We start from the raw sequence: 27548 nt of genomic DNA on the forward strand, positions 1-27548 counted from the left end.
GTGTCCTCCTGATGGAAGACAGGAAGGCCTTTATCTTGCTCTAAATGGCCCAGGATGGAGCTGAGTTTCTGCTAGAATCCTCCCCCAGATGAACTATCCAACCCAGCAGTGACACATCAGTTACCACAGTAAGTTCCAGCTGGAAGTGGGAGAATGATCTGCCGCTGGTCCAACCGTGTTTAAGCAGACACTCCTGAAGGTCATGTGCATTCTCCTCTGAAACTTGAATGCCATCATTTGTGCTGGATCACGTGAAACTTCCAATTTGTTTGCAGAGTCCTCATATGCCACCTGGCATTAGTTGAGAAGAAGGATGCAAGAGGCTCAAATGCCAAAAAGCCTCAGAGCTACTCTGACAGAGATTCAGCATCGAAGCAGAAATATTGAGACCATAACTTGAATGTCATGAACTCATTGCAACAGAGGGAAGGCCGTGAACTGAACCATAACCAAGACAGCTTCAATTAAAAAGGAAGCCACACTGTGGAGGAGCCAAGTGCTTCATTGGCTCACTCATTGCAAACCCAAACAATGTAAGGAGGTTCGCGGTCATATGGTGATGATCTGCAACTGACTGTGGCGAGCCTGCTTTCAACCAGTTGTCGAGGTAGGGGATAACGGTTATCCCTGATCCCAGATACTGGGCAGCGACCACCACCATCACTTTCGTTAACACCTAAAGAGCACTGGGGAGCAAGGGGGAGGGGGGTAATTGGGAGCAGAAAGAAATGGTAGGACATTGCCATGCTGAAATATTTGAAGGCCTCATATGGCAGACCTAATGGGTCACCACCATGCGGAGAAAACTGATGAATCCTGTCTCTCACATGGCAGTTGTGAGTTACCAAGGGGAAGCAAAAGCCGCTTGGTGACTGTTGCTGGGAAGGGAACTGGGAGGACTGGTGCTCTCGGTGGCCTGCACATTGCATATCAGACCCAAGTCACTGGCCGCAAAAGGACTGGGGTGAATACAGCGGAGGTTGGAGTCATACCAGCCCCCTAGAGTTGCCTTGATATTGCCTGTATTGGTAAGCAAACTTTTTCTCATGAGTCAAAAGACCCCCAAGAGCATGCCATGGCCCTACTCTCTTTGAAACGCTTCACGGCAGAATTTTTTATTTTTTTTTGCAAAACAGCCATGAGTCATTGGAAGGCATATTCAAGAGAATGGACTGTATATCTTCAAAGAATCTGGCAAAGCGCATCCACGCATGGCGGAAAAGCAGAACACTGGTGCCAACCACCCTACTCAGACTAAAAGTTTTATCAGGGCCAGAACGAGTCATTTGTTTGACCTTAACTTGACCACCCTGAATGGTCTGAGCCAGTGACTTTAGAAGGGCTTTCGAGACAGTCAACAAGATCTTGTATATCGACCCAATAAACAAACTGCACTGACTGATCTCAATGGTAGAGTAGCTAAAGAGAACATTTGTTTTAAGAATTCATCAATCCTCTTACATTCCCTATCTAGGGGCATCATGGGGAATGAACTGGGGTCCTCCTTGATGACTGAAGTCCGATTCTCTGCAGAAGAGGAAACCAGGGTTGCCAGGCACCAGTTTGTAAGGTCTGCTCACCTGCCTACTCATCAGTGAGCAAGAACAGGACTTTGGCCAAGTGCCCATTAAGGTATCAGTGAGGTATTAATTAAAAGAGAACAAGGGCTCAGAAGTGGCTGGCCCAGGCTATAAATTTCCATAAGAACATTCGTCTTGGCTCAAGAGGGCATTTGTAGGAACAAGATCTCAGCTGCTTGTCGAATTACCACTGCATATGATGTAAGTTTTTTGTAGATGGTTCAAGTGGCCAGTTCAACCCTGTTTTAGGGGAAGTATCAAACCTAACGGCCTCTTGTACGTATTCATTATAAGGAGGACGTAAATCGTCATCCCCACAATAATCATCATCTCTGGTTGGTGGCGGGCTTCGGTCAACATCAGAACCAAAAAGATAACTGAGCCTCTGATAGTGCATCCACTCTTCTAGGGGCTTAGTATTAAGATAAGGCTGTAAGGTGACTGGTTATTTAGTAATTTTGCAGTGTGGCATCGGTTGGGATAATTCTCTAGTCTGTTCGGAGTCAGACATCGAAACAAGCACCAGATCCTCCACTGGGGCCGGTGCCAATGGTGCCAGCGTTGATGAGGGACTGCTGCATGTCATCGAGCTAGGGTGGAAGTCTGTATTGGAGTGAGTACCTGGCCTAATGGGTCCAAGGAAGTCAGACAGCACAAGGGTTGATCCGCCAGCTGTAACGCATCACAGGGCCTCTGCACATTCCTGGAGGGAGGATAGTGACAAATATCTTGAACATGGCCTCTTTTAAGGCTTCGATCTGCGGCGGCGGCACTGATGGCCCAGGAAACTCGGGGTGCACCAGGACCAATTGTGGAGTCAGCTATGCAACTTGAGAGCTGGAGGGAGACAGACTGACATGACATCATTCTTGCATCTTATCTTAGAGAGAGTGTCAAGATGCGGTCAAGTTCAGCTTTTCTTTCTTGTTTTTAGATTTGGACTAAGATTTTGAATAATGGGGTACTTTGACTGCAAAATTGACCTCTTGCAGGAGCGACCTTAGGAGCAAGATCAAGTCGGTAACTTCTTGTGTTTGGTGAGGTATAGCTTTTCTTCTTGGTACCAGATCACCTTTGGGTGCATGAGGGTGTGCTTGCCACACATCTTCGAGCCCTGCCCTGAGTCCAAATACTAGACACACATTGGGAAGATCCGTGACGGACCTCAGTTTTCTACATTAACAGCATGGTTTGAAACCTGCAGAAGGGAACATTGTTCCATAGTACACTGGATATTTTCTTGTTTTAGTAGTTGTTGGAAGGCTGACAAAAAATGAGAGTTGAGCTCTGGATCCACGTCAGAAGGCATGGTCAGAAAGGAACTCACGTCAGCGCAAAGAGATGGAGTTTACATGCAGCTCCACTCCTCCATGTCTGGGGCAGTAAGGTGTCAATGCAAAGCTGCACAGTGGCACTCAGCTGGCAGGAGCACCGATAGTGAAATCTTTCCAGGTCGGCACCTGCAGGAGTTCTTCTAAAGCGAGGAATCTATGATTAGAAGTATTCATCATAAAACAGAGGTAAGGAGAGAATGCAGAACTGGCATTTCAGGAGAAAAAGGCAGGCTCTGTAAAACATCCAAACTAATCTGTGGCTTACTAGATGAGGGATCCAAAACAGTGTAGTGACTGCAGAATGTGTGTGGGATAGGTCACAAGTCAAACTACATACTTTCAATATTTCACACATATATGTGTAGAGACATAAGATAGTTCAATAGGAACAATGGAGCTCAAGATGAGCAATGACAGAAGGGTTGCAGGACTATCTTCCCAGCATGGACACAAGGGGCCTTCCACCAAGGAGGTCAGATGTATGCATTCCAATGGTGAACAGAGAAAAGGAGACGTGGCAAGGCAAAACTAGGACCACCAGATTAGTGGAGTAGTCTTGCCTTCCCCCAATTTTCTTGAGGTATCTCCGAATCAGAGGAAAGGAATACATTATTTTCTTCCTCAAACTGAAATCCAGGTGATTCTAGAAAAAGCAGGAGCCCTGCTCATCAAAGACACAAACCTGCAATTCTGGTGGGCTGCAAAAGCATCAATTGCCGGGAGGAGTAGAGCCTTAAGGAGTCTGCTGATTACGTTTTGGTGGTTTTCATACTGGTGGGGAAGGAACAAAACCAGTCAGGCTGTCTGTTATTATGTTTCTACAGTCTGCTTTTCTGTTGTTAATACCCATAAAGTATCTGACTAGCAGGAGCATTCCCTGGGTAATAGTCCATTCTGACATTTCTATATCCAGTTGGAAGAGTTGCTGGCAATAAGCAATCTTTTTTTTCCAAATGCTGAAGACAGCCATTGCATTGTTCAGTAAACATTTGTCCTTTGACCCTGACCTCAATATAGGGAAGGCTTATTGGGTCTGAATGCTTCCAGCTCCAGCACATCTATATGGGAAAATAATCTGATTTATTGGTGGGATCCCTTGAGTGATATCACGGTCTCGTTCCAGAAGAGAGGACTCCCTCAACTTCATGCAAAAATCTGTGGATAATGATTGTAGTCTGGGATACAGACAGTGCCCAGCGATACAGACTGTGGCTTAGATGGAGGTGGCTAAAGGGGCTGCAGAGCCAAGCTTTTTTATCACCTCTGACAATACTGCAGAAGTTGGATTAGATGAAGACGACTTCTGTGGTGCTTGCAACAAGAATGGAGCATTTGAAAACAAGTGTTGTTTTGGTGAAATCTGGTAAAGAAAAAGTAGATTCAAGGTGCAGGAGCTGGAGGGACCAGACGGACAGACTGGACATGAAATGCAGAACTAAACAAGCTTCCAAGGCAAGGTGGCAGTGACACGATGACCCTGGAGGGTAGCAAAGATGAAGGAAGAACTCAAAGAGGTCTGCTAACATCATGGTTCTGTGGTACCCAACATTCCTGAAAACAAAAATGTAAGGAGATAGAATCAATGCAGTTCTTTTTTAAACGTGAAATGGCATGTTAAGGCACCATGGAGCTAGTGAGTAGAGCATATATGTTTACATCAAAGTCCTGGGGCCACGCAAATATTATAAGTGGCAAGGCGATCATTGAGACACCCGCATATCTGATCTACAGTATACAATATTGTAGAAGATGGCTGCCTCCCAAGAACAGTAACTTGATATAAGCAGCATTGCTGAAATGTAGATCTAATCAGGTAAATATGCCTATGTGCATGCACATTTGATAGAATGAATGAAAGCAAAGAGATTTATGAAAAAGGGAGGTGAGACAATCCAACCACAGGAACCCCAATTAACCACATAATGACTCCATCACGGTGGTCTGGATTAAACTTGAACCAACTCTGCTATTCCCCCCCATATTTACCAACCATTGCGCCCAAAAACACTTAATAGATATGGATTATGCCCTGGACAATAGACCCCACAGGATTGCACATATAAGAACAAAAGGCAATAGTTTATGTCTCTTCAGAATCCCAAACAGGACTAAGACCTCTCTTGCCACGTTAGCGCTAAATGATGATAATGTTGGAAGGTGCTCCCTTGCCGACCATCACAGCACAGCAGCACACTACCCTCACAAGTTGGCATGATACTTTTGCCATTCATATACTATGAGTTGTCACTAGGACAACTCTTTGTAGCAAAGTTGGTATAAAGTTTTATGATTGTTCTCCTCAAACTAACAGTCTCAGCGCTTCAACCTGGAAAGGTTTTTTGTGCTTTCTGCATGAAATGATTTGATATTTTTAAATTCTCACATTGTGTATTTCAGGTCAGAGTTATTTTTATTAATAAGAGTATGGTATGTATTATTTTACAACTTACATTCCAATACATTAAGTAATAATTTGAGACCTCCAACCATGGCTAGCATTCTTCAATGGGTTTCCTCAACACCCAAAAACAATCCTGCACTGCCTTCCTGACAAGGAACAACTAACAAACTGGCAAGAAAGTGGTCACATATCTCAGGATAAGTTAAAAGTTTCTAGTTTTATAAGGGAAACAAGTAGAATCAAAAGCTGGACTTCAACAGACCGCATTCTCCTGAAGAGAATGGGCTACATTCAGCCTAGGAGATTTAAGCGCATTACAGATTACTTGTACTACTGTTTGTGTACAGGGTCATAGGTATAGTGAAAGTAAGTAATAAGAATTACCACCAAGGACATATGTAATTACATGAAAATGAAGCAGCTTAATGTCTTATGTTTACTAGCTGAATGGTTTACTTCAATCAATGTTATGTAGTTTCATAATCCCTATGAGTTAGACTATATCTGTAAATACTATACGTAATAAGAGATAGTAAACTATACTGGTTAAAGTTAGTCATCTATAGTATAATTGTGGGACTCAATTTAAATACTGCACAACTCCAACACTATACTTGCTTCAACGGGCACGTTTAAGTAATACTATATAATGGCATAATTCGACTTTATGAAAAATACAAAATGGTGCATTGCTCAACATAATTGGTGGTGGCAGAGGGGCACACAAGACTGACTTCATTCATTATCCAAGTTGCCATGTCTATACTTTCACAAACCTTTGTACAAATGGGAGCACCTTTTTCACTGTAACTAGCAGCCTCTCTGTGCACAATAGCTTTATCACTGTTTAATGAAACCTCTGTTGTATAGGTAGCACCAGGATTTGCAGTATGTACACAACCATGATTATGCAAACCTGGTATTAATCAAAATACCATGAAAACATTTCACAGCTTGGTATTGTGCTTTGCTGTGCACGGTCTGGTAAACATCCCTCAATCACATTCACAACACAACAGAGGGTAAGAGATTTATATCCAATATAAAATTCTATAGATTTAGCTATATTTTAAGTTACATTCTAATTAAATCCTTAATTGAGTCTGCAAATAAAATGGAGAGATTGAATATGCCATATCTCGTCTTGTTCACTTCCTAACTACTGCTCTTGTCACTTGTTTAGGCTAAAAAGGGCCTTTTAACAAGCGAATCAACAGCATTTTTCCACATCAATCCATTAAAATGATGTATCAAAAAAGAAATACAATTGTTATAAAATACATCACAAATGTTATCAAATACACCGATCAACTCAACTGTTTAAAACAAGTCACTTTCATGACTGAATATTCCCTAAGTAAGTGGTATTTTCATTCAACATTTATTTTAGCTACAAAAAGACGGAGAAGAAAATTCAAATTTGCTTGGTTACACATAATCAACCTGGGTAACATTCACAAAATCAATAATTGTATCATTTTAAAGAATTGGAACACCGTGCATGTCAATTTTGATAGCAAACATTGGAAATTGTCCAAACTTTACAGATAAGAGCTAATCAATGAAGGTTACTACTATAATATGAGGTAATAATAATATTTTGGATTAGGTGCTGGACTTAATCATTCCAAGAGGTATGAATTAAAGTTTGGATCCAAGTTGCTACACAGACCTTACATAGCAATAGTTCAATAAATGATTTTGAAAGAAAGACTTAAGCAAGGGAAACGTGCCAATATCAGAGGGTAAAGGCTGATCTGTAAGAGGTGTGAATGGCAGTTTCACAATCATAGATGGAGGACTGACAAGCTTACAACTACTCAACTGTTGCTTCCAGCACAAGACACTTCTTCGAGAAGTATATGTGAGGCAAATACAATTTATGTTTGTTCATTCAATAACCGAAAAAGATTTCCTTAGAGAATGGACTCACAGGGTGAGCACACTCTAACTTATATACACACTCACAAACAATCTTAGTAAGAAATTTAAGAATTGAACAAAAGGTATAGTATTACGGAAGACATGAAAAGTTTCTTTGCAGATGATCAAAATCGAATGCAAGTTTGGAAATAAAACTCAGTACATTTCATTATATTTTCTAAGTGAATAGCATAACAACTGGTAGTGTTTTGCACAGTGAACACTACAATGTTTACCATATAAGGAGGTGAACCAATGTTGAAATTAATTATTTCACACCTGAAATGTTTTTTTTTAAAAAAAAATTTTTATATTTTTATTGCATTTTTGCTTTAACTCTGTTTCCAGCATTTACCAGTCACATTGTAAAGATATATAAAATCAATTACGTTGCTGATACACAGTTTAACACTTTAACTTCAACAACTTAACTGAGGTCATTATCGCTCATTCAATACGGAGTACAGAAATGGTTCCTAAACAGTCGCTCGCCAAGATGTAAATATGGTCACTTTATCACTCCTTCAGGTATATATACTCTTATGGGACTAGTGCTTGTGCGCTGCGTGGGGGAAGATCCAGAGCGGAGGGGGGGTGCGTGTTGGGTTTGGGGTATATGACTTGCGTTTCGATGTGGAAACTCAGATCCTCTGTGGGTAACCGTTGTGGAGCACCCTTGGCGGACTTTCAGGCACAGGGGGGTGCCAATCAGCCCAATGTTTCACATTTAAAGGGTCCGGTGTTGGGCAGGGGAGCAGGCTGTCAGGCCGACTACTGCTTGCAGATGTTCGTGTGCATTAGTTCAAGGCGGTTTCTCGTCGCTTTTGGCGTCTAGTCTATCTATCAGGATCTGCCACACCTCGCTGCCCGTCTGCCGGGGCCCCATTTTTGTGTTCCTCAACACAATCAGTTCTGCGCTGGCCCATCTCAGTGTCGTGTTGTGCCAGGATGTCAGGACCGGGGCAGTGACCGACTTCCAGTTCATTGCTATCAATCTTTTGTACATTACGAAAGCTAGGTCAATAAACTTATGTAGGTGTTTATGCTTTTTATCTCTGTTTCTCAGGCCTAGCAAGCAGGATTTAGGTTCTACTGTAAGTGCCAGGCCCGTCAGTTCCGATACCTTCTCTACTATTGCGCTCCACTTTACACGCACTTGGGGGCAATCCCATACCATGTGGTAGAAATGTGCCAGCGGGGCTCAGCACCTTGGGCAGGCTGGGTCCGAGATGGGGAACATTCGTTTAATCCTGGCTGGTGAGAGGTACGTTTGGTGTAGATAATTAAGTTGCGTATATCTAAACCTAGGGTTTCTCGAGACTCCCCTGGTGTGCAGTAGGACGCAAGGCCATTCCTCCTGTGTGATCGGGAGTGGGAGCACCTCGTTCCACTTAGTTAGTGCCTTTCCCAAGACGGGTACTGAGTCTTTATTCAATGCTTTGTACAGATTCAACACTATTTGCAGTTGGCCGTCGTATTGCAACATATGATGTATTGCTGAGGAGGTCGTAGGTTCCTGGTCCCCCGACCCCCACACCTTCTTTATAGTGTGGCATAAGGCATGATATGTCATAAATTACCCCAGGTTTACTATTGTGAGGTCAGATATTTCACTAATTTCCCTTCTTCGAAGCAATCGCCAACCTTCTCGATGCCCGCCTCTGCCCACACCACCAAGGACCTTCTTCTGTCTCCCCCAGCCCAGCCCGGGAGTGCCCCTAGTTTCACTAGGGGGGGGGAGTAGGGAAGCGCGCGACGGCCGCCCTGTATATACCTCTTCCAGCATGCATGTGCCACCTGCAATTGTGGTTTGCCGGCGATTCCCCTCGGGGCTCCGGTTGCCATCCATGCGACCAATGGTATGCCACTCAGATTGGCCAGTGCCCCTGCCGACTCCGCTAGTGTGGGTCTATGTATCCAGTCTAGTACCCACTGGAGCTGAGCAGCCGCGTAATAGCGCTCAAAGTTTGGGGCTCCCATGCCGCCCTCGGACACTGGGCGCTGTAGTGTGGTGAGGATGACGCGCGTCCTGCCTCCTGACCAAATGAGTTGCAGCAGTGCTCCGTTCAGTTCACGGAAGAAGCTCTTGGGGACTAGGAGTGGCAGCGCAGAGAAGTAATACAGGAGCCGAGGGAGTATCAGCATATTTGCTATTGCGACTCTGCCCATTGGTGACAATGGTAGCTTGCCCCAGAAGCGAAGTGATCCCTTGATGGAGGCAAGTGCTCTCCCCAGGTTTCCATCTCTGAGGTCCTCCGGTTTATGGTATATTTGGACCCCCAAGTATTTAAATGAATCGAAGCACCATCTCAAGCGCCCGGTCAAGGTTGTTGCCCGGTTTGACAGTGTCTGTGCGGCAAGGGGAAGTACGCACGATTTTTCCCAGTTTACTACCAGCCCGGACATTGTGCCGAACTCGGCCAGGAGTGATATTACTGATGGTATTGTCTCACTACCACTACGGAGATATATTAAGGCGTCGTCAGCGTACAGTGATATTATGTGCTTCGTCCCGTTCCTTAGTATGCCCCATTCCTCCTCCATCGATCTCAGGCGGGTGGCCAGAGGCTCCATGGCGATAGCAAATGGCAGGGGGATAGGGGGCAACCCTGCCTAGTGCCTCTTGCAATCGGGAAGCTATTGGATACCGTTCCGCCTGTTCTAACCCGTGCTTGTGGCCCGGAGTACAATGTCTGCACCCATTGTATAAATTTTGGGCCGATTCCCATTTCCCGCATAGTATCGAATAAGAAATCCCATCCCAACGTATCAAAAGCCTTTTCTATGTCCAATGATAGTACCATTTCGTCATATGCCCCCGGGGGGGTACTTCCCATCACTCCCAATAGTCTGCGAATGTTTAGGAATGTATTACGTTTGGGAATGAAGCCGTTTTGATCTTCGTGTATCAGTGTGTGAATGACAGGGGCCAGCCTGTTGGCCAATATTTTGCCCAGAATTTTACAGTCAGTGTTTAAGAGTGACAGTGGTCTGTATGATTTGACATCTGTGGGGTCCCGTCCCTGCTTGGGCAGGACCGCTATCACGGCTTCTCTCTGTGTGGGGGGCAGTACCTTCTGTCTCCAGGCCACTTCGTATACTTTTAGTAGGTGAGACTTCAGGAGGACCGAGTATTTCGCATAGTATTCCAGTGGTAGGCCATCCATACCTGCCGCCTTGTTTTTTGGCATTTGTGTTAATGCGGTTTCTAGTTCCACTGCACTCAGTGGGGCCTCTAGTTTTTCGGTGTGTTCCTGTGATAATTGTTTTAATTGAGCACCAGACAGGAAAGTTACGAGCTGTCCAGGTGTAAAATCCGTGCGTTTAGTGTATAGGTTCGTGTAGTAGTCCTTGAACGCCCCATTTATATCTGCCTGCGTGGTGGCCAACTCGTTATCGTCTAATTTTATAGTCCCTATTGGAGTCTGTTGATGAGCTCCCTTTAGGAGCCAAGCCAGCAGTCTGCCCGACCTATCCCCCTCGGATTGTTGACGCATTAGGTGGTACTTATGATCATGTTTGCGGAGGCGGGAATCTGCTTCTTTGTATTTTATGCGTGTTTCTTTTAGTGCGGTGTATGGTGCCTCTTCACCGGCTATCGCTACTTCGAGTGCTCTCAGTTCCTTCTCCAATTTGCTAATCTCCGAGTGTAGGGCGCGCCTGACCCCCCAGGAGGATGCCATGCAGAACCCTCTAACCACCGCCTTGTGTGCCTCCCATTCTGCTGCCCTAGTATTTGCGGATTCCGAGTTGACTTCCCAGTATTGCTTTAGTGCTGTCCCTCTGTGTAGGCCTGGTCTTGGAGCGCTTCTGGTTGCAACCGCCATGCAGAAATTACTTGGCGAGTTCCGCCCCAACCCAGGGTTATTTTGAGCGGGGATAGGTCAGATAGTGTTGTGGCTAAATATTCTGACCCCACCTCGTCAGCGCGCATATGTCAGTAGTGCCCCAGAATATATCTATTCTTGTGTGCACCTTATGTGGCACTGAATAAAATGAGTATTCTCTCTGTCTGGGGTGTTGCATTCGCCAAAGGTCATGAAGTCTCATGTCGTCCGCCCATTTCTGGAGTGAGTTCTTGGTGCCTCTGCCTGTTACTGCTATTTTAGGGGGAGCTGATCTATCCAACTCTGCGTTAGGTAGACAATTAAAGTCACCCCCCCATATGGCAGGCGCTGCTGGGTTATCCAACAGCGCCGGAGTGAGCGACTCCAAAAATCTTGCATGCGCATTGTTGGGTGTGTATATGGCTATGAGTGCTAATTGTCTCCCATCTAGGTGTCCTTCCACTATTACATACCTGCCCCCTATGTCGAGCTTATATGAGGTTCGGGCAAACGGGACGCCTCTTGTTATCCAAATCAACACCCCCCTGGCGAACGCCGAGTGTGTTGTGCCTGTGACCTGCCCGCCCCATTTCGTCTGAATCTCTTGTAACTCAGCTTCCATTAAGTGTGTTTCTTGTAGGATAGCTATGTGGGCCTTTAGGCGCTTGAGCCGTGCATGCACTTGCGCTCTCTTGCTCGGTGTAGACATTCCCCTTACATTCCATGTGACTATCTCATACTGTTGTGCATGTGCGTTGGTTTGTTGAGCCATATTTCCTTGTGTGGTGTCGTGATCATATGCACCCTCCTGGATCCTAGTTCCTTCCAGCTGTCTGTGCATTTTATTAGGTCTTTATCTAGAGCTGGCAAGCGCGTTAGTGTACCCTGCTGGCAGTGTTGACCTCGTCTAATCCCTTTAACTCCAGCTAACCCACCCACCCTGTTTACTATTCCCTCTATCTGATTACTACCACTCATAATTAAAGAAAAAAAGAAAAAGAATAAGAAAAGATCCCCATCTTTGCTGCTTGGTGGGGTCAGTATCCGTTCGGATACTCGTGGGGGGGCCTTCATTCGGGTCGGATGTGTCACCTATACGGAGCACACACCCTTTCTCAGACCTAGTCTGTGAATGTGCACGTGCATTGGCACCCCTGGAGGGTCCTCTCATTTATCTGTCCCCCGCCCCCCCTATTGTTGCTTATTGCGCATAGACCACAATGATCACTGGTTAACAGTTTAAAAAGATACTCTTCTGAGCCAGTACGGCTTGTGTTGAGGTTCCTGCTTCAGCCGCTTCTGGATTCTAGACTCCTGAAGCCCTGACCGGTGCCTGACAGTCTCGCTTTTACAGCAGTGTCCAATTCACAGTTCGTCCACTGTTCTTGGAGTGACCTCTGGGCCCCTGAGCGCTTCCGTAATTGTTGAGATTGAGTTGGTCGATTCAGAGTCTGATACAGATGGGGGGGCCGTCCTGAGTGTCTCAAAGGGATTCTGCATGAGTATCGGAGTTTCTTTTAGTATTTTCGCTCTTTCTTCTGCCGCCTGTTTCTCAGTGGGCTGGCCCCTTGAGCGTCTCTTGCTGCGTTTCCTTGATGCAGGGGTGGCCCATTCCTCCTCTTCGGGTGCTCCCTCGTTTGATTGCGCAATGCCTTTGGCATGCATCCATGTCCAGGTGTCTTTTGGAGAAGCAAACGTATGCGTACGGTCTTCTAAGCTCACCCTCAGTTTGGCTGGGAAGAGGAGAGCGTACTTAATATTATGTTCCCGGAGTCGTTGTTTGACTTTCACGAAAGAGTTCCGCCTATTCTGTACTTCTGGAGTGAAGTCCGGGTATGTGTGGATCACTACATCCTCGAATTGAAATGGACCTTTATTGCGAAAACGTTGTAGTATCAGGTCGCGGTCCCGATAGTTCAGGAGTCTCACTATTAGAGATCTAGGAGGCTGACCCGGGAGTGGAGTTCTCCCAGGGATTCTATTTGCTCGTTCTACTGAGAAGAAATTAGAGGGGGAGCCATTCAGTACCTCTTTGATTAGCCATTGCTCTGTTGTTAGTTCCGAGTTTTGTTCAGGGGGGAATTCCGGTATCCCCACTTGGCGAATGTTGTTACGTCTGGATCTGCTTTCTGCTTCTTCGTCTCGTCTCCACAGGGTCTTTACCTCTGCGTCCAATTGCTGTATCTGTTTCTGATTGACCGTTACTGTTGGACCTGTCGCTATTAGGGTATCCTCCGTTGTTTTCACCCTTTCTGACAATTTCCGATGGTCCACTCTAAGTAGATTTAAGTCTTGCGTTACTGCGTCTATTTTAAATTCTAAGGAAGATTTAGTGTCCCTGATAGTACTACAGGCTTTTTCGAATTGCACAGAGTGCATTTGGAGTGTGTTTTCGAGTGATTGCAAAGTTGTGTTTTGCGATTGTTCAGTATGTGCCAGGCCAGGCGTATTTCGCTCCTGGTGCTTTGTCGTCCTAGATTTCCCAGCCATTTCTTCCCCTTGCGGATGTCACACACGACCGAGGAGGGGGGACTGTGTGGATATGAGTTTCAGTAGCCGTGTGCTTTTCGAGTGTGTCTATGCTTCTTCCAGGGTGCAGAGTCTTTTTGAGGCTTCTTCGTTTACTGTGCGAGGCAGGCCCAAAGAATTGTGTGGGTTTGGCGCTATGACTCCTGCAGCAGTTATGGAAGGGGGGGGGGGGAAATCAGACTTCGCTCTCGGAGACGTCCCAGTGCCACGGCTCCCGCAGGGCGCAAAGTATTAAGTATGTGAGCTCCTCGCCCCTTGTTGAGTGCCCCTCGCAGTGTCCCCCTATGGGAGGGGGAAATCCAGGGGGTCCCCGCTTTCTGCGTGGGATAGCCTCCGTCCACTCCCAAATCAAGGACAAGTCTCCAGATGCACCCCTCCGTGGAGGAGGAGAGAGGTCCCCTCCATGTGCTGAGTTCTCCAGGCCGCTCCCCGCTGAGGCCAGGCGCCGTCTCTCTCATTCCCCTCGCGGGGGGAGGCTACCCGTCTGCAGCAGGCGTAGTCAGTGCCGGATCCGCGCTATGTTCTGTAGGAAGGGGGGGGGGAGCGGAGTGCGGCGGCCGGTAGGAGAAGGCCGAGGAGATCCACTCCAGTACCAAGCTTCGCTTCGGCGGTGGGCGCGCGATCAGGGTCACGGTCGCTGCCCTAAAGGGGGGGGGGGGGTCCCCTCTCCTCTGTTTAATTTAGCCGGTCCTGCTCACAGCAGGATTGGCCCATGCTGGGGCGGGGAGCTCCAGCTCCGTTTTTTGCTTGGTGGGGAGGGGAGCGGAGTGCGGCTCCAGGCGACTAAGGGCCCGAGAGGGCCGGTCCAGCGCCCGGGCCCCTCCGTGCCATAAACGTCCCGGGGCCCCGGGTCTTCTCGCTGCCTCCGCCCCGTCCTCACCGATGGTCTCGAGTGCCGCTTCTCCGGGCGCCTCCTTTGTTTCACTGGAGTCCCACGACCGAGTCGAGGTGCCTCCAACGACGCTCCGATGCCGTTTAATCTGCTCGTCAGGTCTGGGCCGCTCCGGGGACAGGCGCGTCCCGCCCTTATTAAAGCGCCTTGTCTGGGGGTGCCCACCAGGATCTATCAGCCAGGCCCGAGTCGGAGCTCCTTGTTAAAGCGTCCGACTCGGTCGCCATCTTGGCTCCTCCCCTTTCACACGTGAAGTTATTGACTTGAATAGGTTTGGATACCTAAAGATGTACCAGTTATAAAAAGCAGAGTAAGTACTTAGGGCTATTTCAAACTTTGAGTTACTGAAACATATGTGATAATTTTGTACAACAATGTTTAAATGGTGTGTAGGTTTTGTATTTTAACAGATTATGAACTTTTATGAAATCTAATAACAATTTGAGGATCACAATATATAATGAGCAAAGAATATTTTCAATTTTTGACAGGTGGTGGAAGTGCCCATGTCTAAACAACATTCGCAACAAATGCCAGGTTTTACAGGTTTTTTTTTGTTTTGTTTTTTATAAGAGGGAAATGTAATTCACTTCACACCAAAATGTAATTCTATTCAATCCTAACACCAGTTTTCATGCTACTTGGAACTAGACTACTAGGTTTAACTTGGCACCATTCAAAAGCTTGAAACAGCAACTACCAGAAATTCATTTAGTTCTAGTTAGTATTAATTTACTATTGGTCAATGCTTGTGACAGATTATGATGGTCAGAGCAGTTGAATCCTCATAAGGTGACTAAATCCAACGCATTTGGTCACCTCCTACATGAGCTTGTGGGACAACAATTTTTGACACAGCCTTAAGAACGTACAATAAACATTTACAAGTGACATCTGCAAACACACAGGCAACAAGATAGGTGCAAATATTTTCAGTGAATGACTAAGATAAACATCAAGTTTTATTAATGCTAATACTGAATTTGATCAATATTTAAACTTACCCATTGTGTCAGAGAGCCTGTTAACATATGGTCAAATGAATAAACTGCCCATCAGAATTCTTTTTTTCCTAAAAGAAACAAAGTTTTGCTTTAAAGTTTGAACTGATATGACATTAAACAAATAATATTAGAAATACCCAACTGATAAACATGGAGTGTGAGGAAAACTTAAAGTGCAGCAACTCTGGAAATTAGCTGAAATCAAGCAATGAATTTGCTAACCTCAAAAAATGAAAATCATAGAAAAAATGAAAATCATAGACGAGCAAGAACCCAAATATATTATGTAGTCATGGTATCTAAAAGCATGATGTGACAATAGACCAGCTAATGGGTTTCAACCCCTTTAATGTAATAGCTGTAATTACGAAAGCCATGGCGCACAGATATTACATCACAGCTTTTTAAAGCTATTGCGTGCTTTTTCTAACACTCTTCCATTTGTACCCTCCTCCTTTTCCTCCTCCTCAGCCTTTCACGTGTTTTGAACTCCAGGCCGTTAGTGGCTAAACTGGTGCAAGAAGGATAGTAATTCAGGATGTAGAAATGTATGGCATTGTTTGTTTCATTTTATTGTAACATGAATCGGGTGCAGCTTCTATGTGGGAGGCCAAACAGGATTAGGACACTGCCACCAGGAATTTTGTTCACTAGTGAAAGGAGAGGGGCAGGTTATACCAGTGAAAAGACTAGACCACAAACAATATTATGGCATCATTGACATTTTTCACAAGAGAACAAGTGACTAATAAGTGAGAATGTCAGAGTTCACACTAGCACAAAGTGTAACTAAGGTCCAATACCTATACAAATTTAAATACTCCATTCAATAAAAGACAAACATACATTAGTAAGCAAGAGACAATACAGGGAATATAACTTCAGACAGATAGTGGAAACTGAAACTTTGCGAGGAGATAACAAGCATTTTGAGAGTAAAGAATAAGCCCTTCTTCTGGTGGTAGACTGCAAGTCATCATCTGAAGCTCTTCTTTCACACAGTGAATCCTTTTCTAAGTTCCAACATTTTCCATCACAGGCCCTATCCACATTCAGTACACATGCTACATTAAGTTCAGAAAGTGTAATATCTTCTAACATTACCAGACATGTTAATGTTCAGAAACTATCAAGCATGGATTCTCCTCTGTGGACACGATGTGTATCGCATACTTCCATTTGAAATTCCCACATGACCCTGCAGCTTCTCCTTACTGGCACCTTCTCAATTAGTCAGATTTCAACAACCAGGATGAACATTCACATTAGTTACATCTTTTCAATTGCTCAAAAGAGCTATTTCAATGCTGCACAAGGTGGGCAGTCTTGAGATGCTGAAATCAGCATGCAATGGGCTCCTTGACACTCCCTGAAAGGTATCCCATGTATTGCCTCTGACATCAACTGAACAAGGTTAATAGTTAAGTATTAGAAAACATTCTCTATGGAAAACATTCCTTCAGCAGCTAGATGTCAGTGTAAGAACGTCAGAAAAACAAATTACTTAACCACCATAATTCTCTTTCTTGTGTATAGTCTACCTAACCAATATTTCCTCATCCTAGACCATCCCCACAGGTGCAAAACTGGAACTAGAGATTTGTTTTTAGCAGTGATTCCACACAGCACCAGGTGGTGACGTGCACCTCTCATCCTCTAAAGTGAACTATGGGCTATAGTGTGCAGACTACTAATTTGGGACCCTTTTAGATGTTAAAAAAAGAGATCATTTTGCAGAAGCAGGATATGGGAGGACATTGAAGAGTCTGCGGTTAGATGGAGTGGCCACCAGATGGATACTTCTAACTGCACATTTCTCACCTTAAAACAAATACCAAATCCGTACCTGGCTAAAAAGGAGGATCTGTGGAGTCAGCTGAGACGTCTTGCAGAAATGAGCAGGTAGAGTGTTCGTCCCGTTAATCCTAGCTATCAAGGCAGTAGTGCTTTGTGAACATAAGAACCAATGTCCATGTCACCGCCTGGCAGATATCAAGGACAGGTAGTACTCGCTTGAGCTCTGTAGTAGCAACCTTAGCCATGGATGAATGGCCTCTCAGACCTTCTGGGGGCTGCTTCTTGGCCACGGAGTAGCAGATACTAATGCACGCAACTATCCACCTCAACAAGGTAATCTTCTGTACAGTTTCTTTGTCAAGAAAACCCCACAAGTAGATGATCATCTATGATCCTTGGAACAATCTATGTAAAAGATAAAAACCCTTTTTAGGTCCAGCTAATGGGGACAATTGGAAATGGGGGAGCGAAGAAAGCCGGTAGACTAGAGCAATGGATGGCCCAATATAGAAGGGAGTCACAACTTTTGGTAAGAAGGCCACTGGAGTTCTCAAATTCATCTGGTCTGTAAAATAAACAGTGTGTAGGGTGGTTGTGCCAACAGTGCTCCCAGTTCAGTCAAGCAACAATCTTACATAATCTCAATGAACAAGGCATTCTTCAAAGTCGGGAGATACAGTTGTGCATAGGCTTACGTAGGAGTAATGCCAAGACCAAGTTAAGGCAGCATTGTAGCATCACAAAGAAAAAGACATCCAACAGTTTCAACTCTAAGGGGTCAGTGGCCAGAGCACTACATCAAGCTACAAATCTGTCCCCGCTCCTGGCAGAAATAGATTTCATGGCAGGCGTATGGCGCGGAGGAGGACATCTACCACTTGAGATGGCAAATCGAAAGCAGTAAACTGCCACTGCTCACTCTTCGCACCTGGAGGTGTAAAATGCATAGACTTGGGTGGAGGACCCTGCCAAGCTGCTGAGACAGGAGATCCTCCTGAAGCAGTAGCCTGATCGGAGGACAGATGCTCATGCTCAGGTGTTCAGACTACCACACTCTCCTGGCCCATTCCGGAGCCACCAGGATGATTTGGGCCCAGTTGTTTTTTTAGGTTCTTCAGGACACAAGGCAGGAAAGGCAGTGGTGGCAATGCATGCAGGCGTCCCTGGTCTGATTCCAGACGGAATGCATCTCCTAATGAGTGCTTCTACTGAGACTCCAACACACAAAATTGTTCACACTGCATGTTCTTCACATTGGCGAAATGGTTATACCAGGGTTCCCATGGTGGTAAATATCCTGCACAATTTAGGATGTAGACACGCCTTGTAATCTGCCAGGCGTCTGCTCAGTTCGCCCCCTCTGACATTCAGTGACCCTGCCAGGTGGATGGCAACCATAAAGATGACCTGCCGCTCCAGGTAGCTAGTAGTGAAGTGTCCCACACCAATGTCATTTCTGGGTGAGGTGATAGAGTGGCTTGTCGCAGGAGAATTGTGATTGGTGAGTCAGCATTGTAGACCTTGAGCCGTCTCCTTCAAGACATGGATAGTGTTGGAAAGGCGGCACTGACTCTTCAGCCACTGGGATTTCAGGTTCCACTGCTAGGGCTTGCATGTGCCATTTAGCATAGTTAACAAGAAGGATGCACGAAGCTAAGAGGTCAGGAGTCGCAGAGACACACTCACTTGTATTTTAGTTGAAACATCTGTATCATAGCCTGAATGTTCTGGACTCGCTGCTGCAAAGGAAAAGCCCAGAACTCCACCATGTCTAAAATCGTCTCATTGAATGGAAGCCTCTATGAGTAAATTAGGTGGCATGTTGGCTTGTTTATGATGAAACCCAGCAAAGTTAAAAGTTTCACTGCCGTCTGGAGGTGGTTAATGACTCCCAGCATCCGGACATCAAGGCACTGGAATACAGAAACTCTCGACCTTTGGAGATGGGCACAACCACTGCCATCACTTTTGTGAAGGCTTATGGGGTACTGGTGCGGCTGAAGGGGAGCCCAGCAAATTGAAAATGTTTCTGGCTTACCTTGAACCGCAGGTGTTGCTAATGGGCCGGCAGGTTGGGTACATGAAAACACACATCCTGCAATTCCAAGTAGACCATCCAGTCTCCTGGGTTCAGAGTAGACAGAAACGGAGCCAATTAAAGAATTCTGAAATCTTCCTTACACGGGAAAGCATTCAGGGATTTGAGGGAGGCTCAAGAAGGGTCTGAGGCACCCATATATTTTTAGGGAAAAGAAATAGCAGGAATAGCTTTCTTGTCTTTTTCATAGTCAAGTACACATTCTATGGAAACTTTGGATAGCAAAAGCTAGAACATCTGTTGCCGGATAATCTGCTGAAATCTGTTTTAGTGTGGAAGATATATCGGATAGGGAGTAGAAAAAAGGGTGTACAATTTGCAAAAAACTCATCTGTCAAATGTGGCAGAACGCCGCCCCGGAAGGAACTGCTAGATGTTAACCTGCACTTGCTAGGCATGCACCGCTGAGGGTATAGTATACTAAGGAGATTTGTCATTTTTTGTAGTATGGAACGAGGAGTTGGATGAATGGAACCCTTGCCAGTCGGCGCACTCGTGTTTGCTCGAGTTAAAGCTACTAGTGTTGTAAATTCCTAACTAGACTTTTCTTGCCACAAAAAATGAAAATAAAAAGTAAAACATTTGACATAAGCAAGCCGATTCAAAGCACCACGACCGCCATGATCATAAGCATGAAGGAGAGACACAAAAAAGGAAAAAAGTTCGCTCGCAGTCAAACATATCGGCAAACGTGCAATCATCCATGTAACAAGGTCGATGGCCAAGGCGGTAACAAAACTGCCCCAAGGAGGGACGAAGGTAACACATTTACCAATGATAAAGGATTTTTGAAAGGCAACCCCATGAACGAGTGATAGTGATGGGCATGCGGTGGGTGTGGTTAAAAGCCCACAGATAGATTACAACAGGCCAGAGAGCTTGCGCACTCAACCTAAAAACTGTATAATTTACAAGTATTTTAAAGACTATATACAGTGTAAAAATTTCATTTTCTTTTGAAAACTTTATCATTGCTTATGAATGGCGATCTGATGATTACTGATGTTTGTAGATGGATTAGCCTTGCTAATCCAATGATGATGCCACCTAGAATACCAAAGGGGACCATAACAGAACTATCAACATCTATGCAGCCTTAAATCTACATAAGACAGATCGGGCGATGTTTATAACCATATATTGTAGAAAATCACTAGCACTGCACTAATTCAAACAGTGCAATACAAAAAAATGCAGTTAATTACAGTTTTAACACAATCCACAGTATATCAAGCCGCCGCAATATACACATCTTTAGAAGGAAAAGAATTTCAAGCATGTGAACTGCACGTTAAATATTCGCCACCTTGCACCGCAAATGTCAACACTTGTGGGAAACACTGTGAACACCTCCCAGGGGTGTTAATCTGACAGCTTCTATAAATTCCTCAACAGAAAGGTGCAAGCACTATTTTTTTAAGAGCAAAAGCAGCGGGTAAAAAAAATTATGCGTGTATAAAATCTGACCTGACATTCAACAATTTTAATAACGTTACCGAAATCACGAAAACGGGGCTGGAAGGGCCGCCACCCAGCTACATTGCAAGCAGTGTATTCTAGTTGTACAGCTTTTAATGGCTATGTTAGAGAGCTTTATAACACATCTGTAAACCGCAATTCAAAAACTAAATTCTAGCAAGAACCGTTGTGTTAGTATAATATTGCGCGTGTCAACGAAGCGATTTAGCAGTAAAATTTTGCTTTTGCACTCTTCGACCGGATTCATTTTTGCACATTCCGTACACAGGTGAATACATACGTTTCTGTTCTCCTAACAACTATTACACTGGGCATTAGGCTGACGCTTTCATGTCACATAACTTTCAATCTTAACATACTTTGTAACAAAGTAATAGGTCGCAGGTTTCTATATACAGCGCTTAATAGAACATCAACACAAAATCTTTAAAACACTACTTATTAATAATAATCAGTTGGCGGAGAAGCAACAGAAAATGTGAGAGTACTGCTTTGACGTTTATATACAACATTTAAAAACATGAGCCTATAATATGAATGTATACTCTGCAAATAAGGGATTGCAATGCTAATAAAATAGAAGGCGACTGAATGGTGTTATCTTTATATTTACATACATTTCCACAGGCTATCATTGGGCTATCTTGTCCACTGACATGCTTCCCCTTTTAGTCTCTGTATAACCCAATTATCCACATCCTAAAAAACAAGCGCAGTAAACAACTGGCTTAAGGGTACAAATAAATAACACGGCAAAGGTCCGAACCTTGCAGGACTGCTCTTTAGAGAGCAGAATGAACAAACATTGGCAAAAACCAACAGGTTGAACACTTGGGACCTATTAGCTTTGCTAATGCCTTTTGGCGACAAGCATGCTCAATGGGCAAATATAATTTTCAAAAAGGCGTTTGCGTGCCTACAAAATGACACGGGCACTTTTTTTTTTTTACCAGATCCATGACGAATCGGCAAAATTAATAAGAAAAAAGAAGTCGAAATTTGCTACCTGGACGTCTTCAAATTTCTGTCTTTTTTTTTTGTAAAAAAAACAAATACGGACCACGCTGCTGCAGAGCAGTGGAGAAGCGCCACATGAGAAAGAACACAGGGGTGAGGAGATGCACAAGCGAAAGAAAGCAACACTGAGCACAGGCGAGACGGTATTTGGTTGGGGGAGAGAGAAGCTCACGAGAGAGCTTGCAACACAAGGTGGACAGGAACATGGACCATGGGAGGAGGAAGCAAAAGAAGGAAGATGGAAACACATGCATTCCCATGAAGTGCTAAGCCAAAAAGGAAACAAGTAGTTCCCTAAAAGTGACCCGTGGAACGTTAAAAGCCAGCCAGTAAGAACCGGGAAAGAGATTTTGCTGCAGGTGAGGCACAAAAACAAGATGGACAAGTCAGGATAAGGACAGCCATTGATTAAGTTATACGGTAGTAGAAAACAAGAAGCAACTGAAATGGCTAAAATTGTTGTTTGTCATATGAAAGCATTAAAGGGCAGAGTGTAAAAGCCTAAACAGTACAGTGCCATCTGGTATTTACAGTGCTGAGAAATAGTTGAAGTTCTGAAAGAAGCACTACATAAATCTTATCATCATTGGTAAACGAAGGAAAAAAGCCAAACCTGCTTAAAAACAAATACATGGAGATGTTTGTGCTAGTGCCTTTGACTTAACATCTCACAACAGAAACAAAACGTGACACAGGGCACCTCATCTACACTTCTGAAGGCCGTAGGAAGTCCGGACCCTGACGTGTAAAAGTATGCTGAATAAATACAGTGACTAGAGCTACGAAGGGGAGTAGAAGATAAGATATAATAAAGCAGCCTACTACTTTCATACTCGTGAACACTGTGCACCACCACACACCACCCCCCACACCTCCTACTCTCCCCTCCCCCCCCCAAAAAAAATGACAGAGACAAACATGCTAATGGTAATTAATGACTGGACTGTAAGCCCTTTTAAATTTTAAGATACAGTAGATCGAGACGACAGCTCATAAGTGCTGCCTCAATGGAACCCACAAACTGTGACATGGAAATAATAAGTAACAAAAAACAGTTCCCCACACTGCAGGCACGAACACAAACTTCACTAATTCAAGTCTCAAACTGAAACAAATAAATGCAACTAAACATCCATGGCTATAAAGAACACACCCAATGCCATACTAAATTTAAGGCGCATGTAGGCTGGCCAAAGGAACGGAAAATAAAGGCTGACCCCAAACTCCTTTTCTACATGTACCTGTATCCGCCATAGTGTAATATTTTACAGATAACAGGAGTCTGGTCAATTGCTAAAGCTGTCTCAAGGCCAGTTTTTAAGACAGCGAGAAGAACATCTCTCCTCAAATCCATTTGCGCACTGAGATCTCATCACACTGCAGATTCAAAACTGCTGTAGAGTCGCCTCAGTTTAACCTGTGGTGGGACAATGAACTATCGTTTGCCAAATATTTATGCTGCTCCAGAATCAAGGCTTGCACAGAACTGTAGTGAGTGCAATAAGATAGAAACAAAAGTTTATCAGTTAACGGACAAAAACAAACGTTAGCAAATACAATGGGTCTAGCTTTAAAGCACAAACGTATAAAAACATATGCATTCGCAAACACTGATGGAATGTACATATGCCATTTAGTACGTTCACGGTATTGGCTTTGTCAAAGCCAACGGCTACTTGCTTTGTCAAGGTCACAATAAAAGTAGCATAATGAATTGTTTCTATTCAGAATACGAATAGGAGATAAATAACTGTATATGACTAGTAGTATACCTTTTAGGTGCAGAACAGCCCTTCAGGCATTTCAATGGAAGTACATTTTAGAGGGCGGATTGATGCACGAAACAGCCACTAGCACGAGGCAAGAGGAAAAACTTCTATGGGTGGAACCAACACCCACTATGTATTTATTTTAAAGAATTGGTAACAACAGGTCTGCAGACATGTATGCCTCTGTTTATTACCTGCGGATTAGCCCTTTGATGGTCAAAATAGAAAACAGTTACCTTTGAAACCAAGAAAGGAAATTTATTTTTAAATAACAATAGCTAAGAGGGCAGATAGACTGATATAATTACATTGAATCATTGCATTACATTAAATACATGGTTCCTGCTATTTTCCAATGCCCAATAATTTTTGATGAATAGAAATCGTGTAAGACAAGGATTTCAACTCGGAAGAGATACATAAACAATATTCTCTTAATATGAATATGAAACAATGAAGAACTGAAGGATTCTTTTAAACGGCTCAATTTACAAAATATTGCTGCTGTGTAGAAGGAGAGGCCTCCGCTGCAACTGCGATGGATGAGAGGTGTGTGTGCGTGAGGTTTAGTGAGGCGGAGCATAGTTGTCTTGCTGGGACGTAGAAGCTCAGTCGGTGGTTGACGTAGTACGGCCCTACATTGTGGAGAGACTTGCGAGTGTGATGATTTTGAATTGGCATCGCTTCTGCACGGGAAGCCAGTGGAGGTTCCTGAGGTGTGTGGTGATGCTTGAGCGCATAAGGAGGTTGAGGAGGAGTCTGGCTGTGGTGTTCTGTAAAGAGTCCTAAGTAGCTGGGAGGACACTCCAGCGTAAAGAGTGTTGCCATAGTTGAGGCGGCTGGTGACCAGGGCATGCATGACTATCTTTTTGGTGTCAGTAGGGATCCCTTTGAAGATTTGGCAGAGCATACGAAGGATGTAGATCCACTTAAAGGTGTTTTGTTGAATGCCTATGTTGTGGAGTCTGTTGAGGAGAGTGTGGTGTGAGCCTGTATCAAACCCTTAAGAGAGGTCCAGAAGGATCAGAACTGCCGACTCTCTTTGGTCAAGGAGGGCCCTGATGTCGTCCATGGTGGCGTTCAATGCTTTCTCCGTACTGTGGTTGGCCCAGAATCCTGATTTGTGAGGTGTAAAGAAGGTGGTTTTATTCAAGGTAGTCAGTGAGCTGTTGATAGCTTCCTCAAGCACTTTGGTTTGTAGTTTTTGAGGTCGCTGGGTTCGGCTAAGGGTTTCTTTAAGAGGGGTCTAACCTCTGCGTGCTTTCATTCGTCCGAGAAGGTTGCCATGCTGGAGCTGTTGAAGATGCGGGTTAGTTCTGTGCTAAAAGTGTTTGCTTCTTTGGTTGAAAAGCCGGTGGTGACAAGGGTCAGTGGGTGCCCCGGAGTGGATGGATGACATGATGGCTGCGGAGGTCTGTGTGGTGATCTGGGACCAGGAGGTAATCATGTGATTGGTGTTCGCAGCTTGAGAGATGTTGTCTAGGCTGAAGGTGGGGGGTTGGGGGGTGGGGTTGAAATGTTTGTATATGGTGGTGATCTTGCTGTGGAAGTAATCTGAGAGGGTGTTGCAGAGTTCCTAGGATAGGTGGATGATGGTATCTGTGTCTATCAGGTTAGAGAATTCCTTGATGATTATGAAAAGTTCTTTCATGTGGTTGGCTGCGGTGTCCATGCGGGCAGTGATTGCTGCTTTCTTGGCTGCCTTGATGTGGTAGTGGTAGTTGTTGAGGGCTGCCTTGTAGGCAGCTCCCTCAGACAGGTCCTTGCCGCTGCATTCTTTCTTGATTTGGCGGCAGTCGCGTTTGGAGTTTCTGAGCTCTGGAGTGTACCATCTCGCTGGCTTGGTGGTGTTGCTGGTTTTAGCTGGTTTCAGCTGGGAGACTGTCGGTGGGTCTGGTGATCCAGGTAGTGAAGTTTTGGATGGCCTGGTTGAGGTCGAGGTCTGCCATGGGCTCGGGTTGGGCAGTGCCTAGGGGCTGTGCCCATAGGGTCTCTGTAACCCTGTCCCAGCTTCGGTGGGGGGTGCTGAGGTGCTTGGAGGTGGAGTGCTGGAAAATGGAGATGGTAAAGTGGATAATGACAAGGTCAGTCGAGGTGAGTTCAGCCACGTGGTTGAAACCGATTCTGTTGCTAGAAGTGAAGATGGCATCCAGTGTGTGTCCGGTTTGTGCGTGGGTTTGGTGAACAGGTGGGTGAGGCGAATGTTTGTGAGGTTCTCCATGAGGAAAGTGGGGTTGGGGTTGTTAAGGTGGAAATTGAGATCGGCAAGTGGACAAAGTGGAGGGAGTCAATGGCGAGAGGGGCGAGGAGGTTGGCAATGGCATTGCAGAAGGCTAAGCGTGGTCCCAGGGGTCTCACATCATGGTGGTGGCATCGGTCTCGAGTAGGAAGTTGAGGTGCTCCATACGGGTTGTTGGGTCGTCGTCAGCGACGGTGCACTGGATGGTTTCCTTGAAGATGATGGTAATGCCTCTGCCATATTTGTTGGTGCAGCCTTGGTGTATCATCTTGTAGCAGTCAGGGGTGGCCATGGCAATGTCAGGGCTTGAGGAGGGTTTTAGCTATGTTTCAGTGGTGAAGACAACGCCTGGGTCGTGGGTGGTGATGGTTTCCCAGATTTCCAAGGCGTGTTAAGGGACAGGTGTTTAGTAGGATGCACTGGAGTGGTGCTTGGTTATTCATAGTCTTCTGTGTGGGAGCAGTGCATGGGCTAGTGTGCTCAGGTGGGCCCGCATTGCAGAAGAATTGGCAATGTAGGCAGGTGAAGGGTCCTTTGGTTGAGTGTGGGGAGGCCATGCAGCAGCTGTTGATGTCCCATGTTCAGGGTCTGGAGCTCCTTGGTAGTGTAACAGTAGGGGGTGGCACAGCCCAGACCGGCTTGTCTTTGGCACTTCCGCTGTCCAGCCGTACTACAGCCTCCATTATATGTCCTGGGAGGTGGGAGGGGCCAGGGCGGAAGGCAGGAGGGACAGTGGCGCAAAGGAGGTCCCAGCAGGTGGGGTCACCAGACACAACCAGATTCAGGAATGCTGGCTGAGCTGAGGGCCAGGACATGCTTGCCTTCCTTGAAACATGGCTCCAACTGGGCTCTTAGCGTTTTTTTGCACTGGAGAGAGCCACATAGTCCCTCCACGGCCACCAGTGCCCGGGGCTCCCCATAAAGCGATAATAGCGCGACTCCTGCACTATAAAGACAAGGACACAATCTTGGCTCAAGCTCGGAAGAAAGGAGACATAGTGTTGGGCAACAATAGGATTATGATATTCCCAGACTACTCGAAGAAGTCCAAACACGTATGAACGCGTTCCTTGCTGCAAAACGGACACTGACAAATGGGCCTGACCTATGCTATGATCTACCCTGCCTAACTGCGTGTTCTCTCACAGGGAGACACTCTCTTCTTCAATACCCCCCCAAGAGGTTTGGTCCTGGAATGAAATGTAGCTGGTGCAGGACTTACAGGAAGGCCAGACCTAGCAAATGCTGTGCGCACAGCACACCACACGGAAGAACAGAAGACCACAGGGAAGCCCCTCCCACGGCTGAGGAGGCAAAGCACCGGGCGCTTGCAGATATAACGGCCTTCGGAATGGGAGATTGGGTCAGCCCTACTCCTAGTGGAGAGAATCCAAGAGACTGAGAAACGAACAATGAAATTGCCTTGAGTAACGTAACCACTCGGTCTGACCCGTCGGAACTCTCATATTCTGAGTTGGACCTACCCATAGTTACACCCAGGATGGCAGATTATCTCCTCTGAGACCAGCAGACAAAAAGACTACAGCGTAGTCACATTTGGTTCACATAAGAGTACAAGTCAACACATTTGACGTCAGACCTGGAAGAGACAACTTGGACCACAATTGCAGAAGTCCAAACCCCGATGATTAGAGTTGC

At 45.3% G+C, this 27548-nt stretch overlaps 1 protein-coding gene across 1 annotated transcript in view; it reads right to left on the bottom strand.

The window, feature by feature from the left end:
- The window catches only part of MAP3K2 (mitogen-activated protein kinase kinase kinase 2), a 269545-nt gene that overhangs the window by 181636 nt on the left and 60361 nt on the right, over window positions 1–27548 (bottom strand). Inside the window, exon 2 of the mRNA XM_069227045.1 lies at window positions 15491–15558. Within this exon, the coding sequence (XP_069083146.1) occupies window positions 15491–15494 (4 nt within the window). The 5' untranslated portion in view covers window positions 15495–15558. The remainder of the gene's footprint in view (window positions 1–15490; window positions 15559–27548) is intronic.

This window comes from Pleurodeles waltl, chromosome 3_2, assembly GCF_031143425.1.
Source record: "Pleurodeles waltl isolate 20211129_DDA chromosome 3_2, aPleWal1.hap1.20221129, whole genome shotgun sequence".
Classification (NCBI taxonomy): domain Eukaryota; kingdom Metazoa; phylum Chordata; class Amphibia; order Caudata; family Salamandridae; genus Pleurodeles; species Pleurodeles waltl.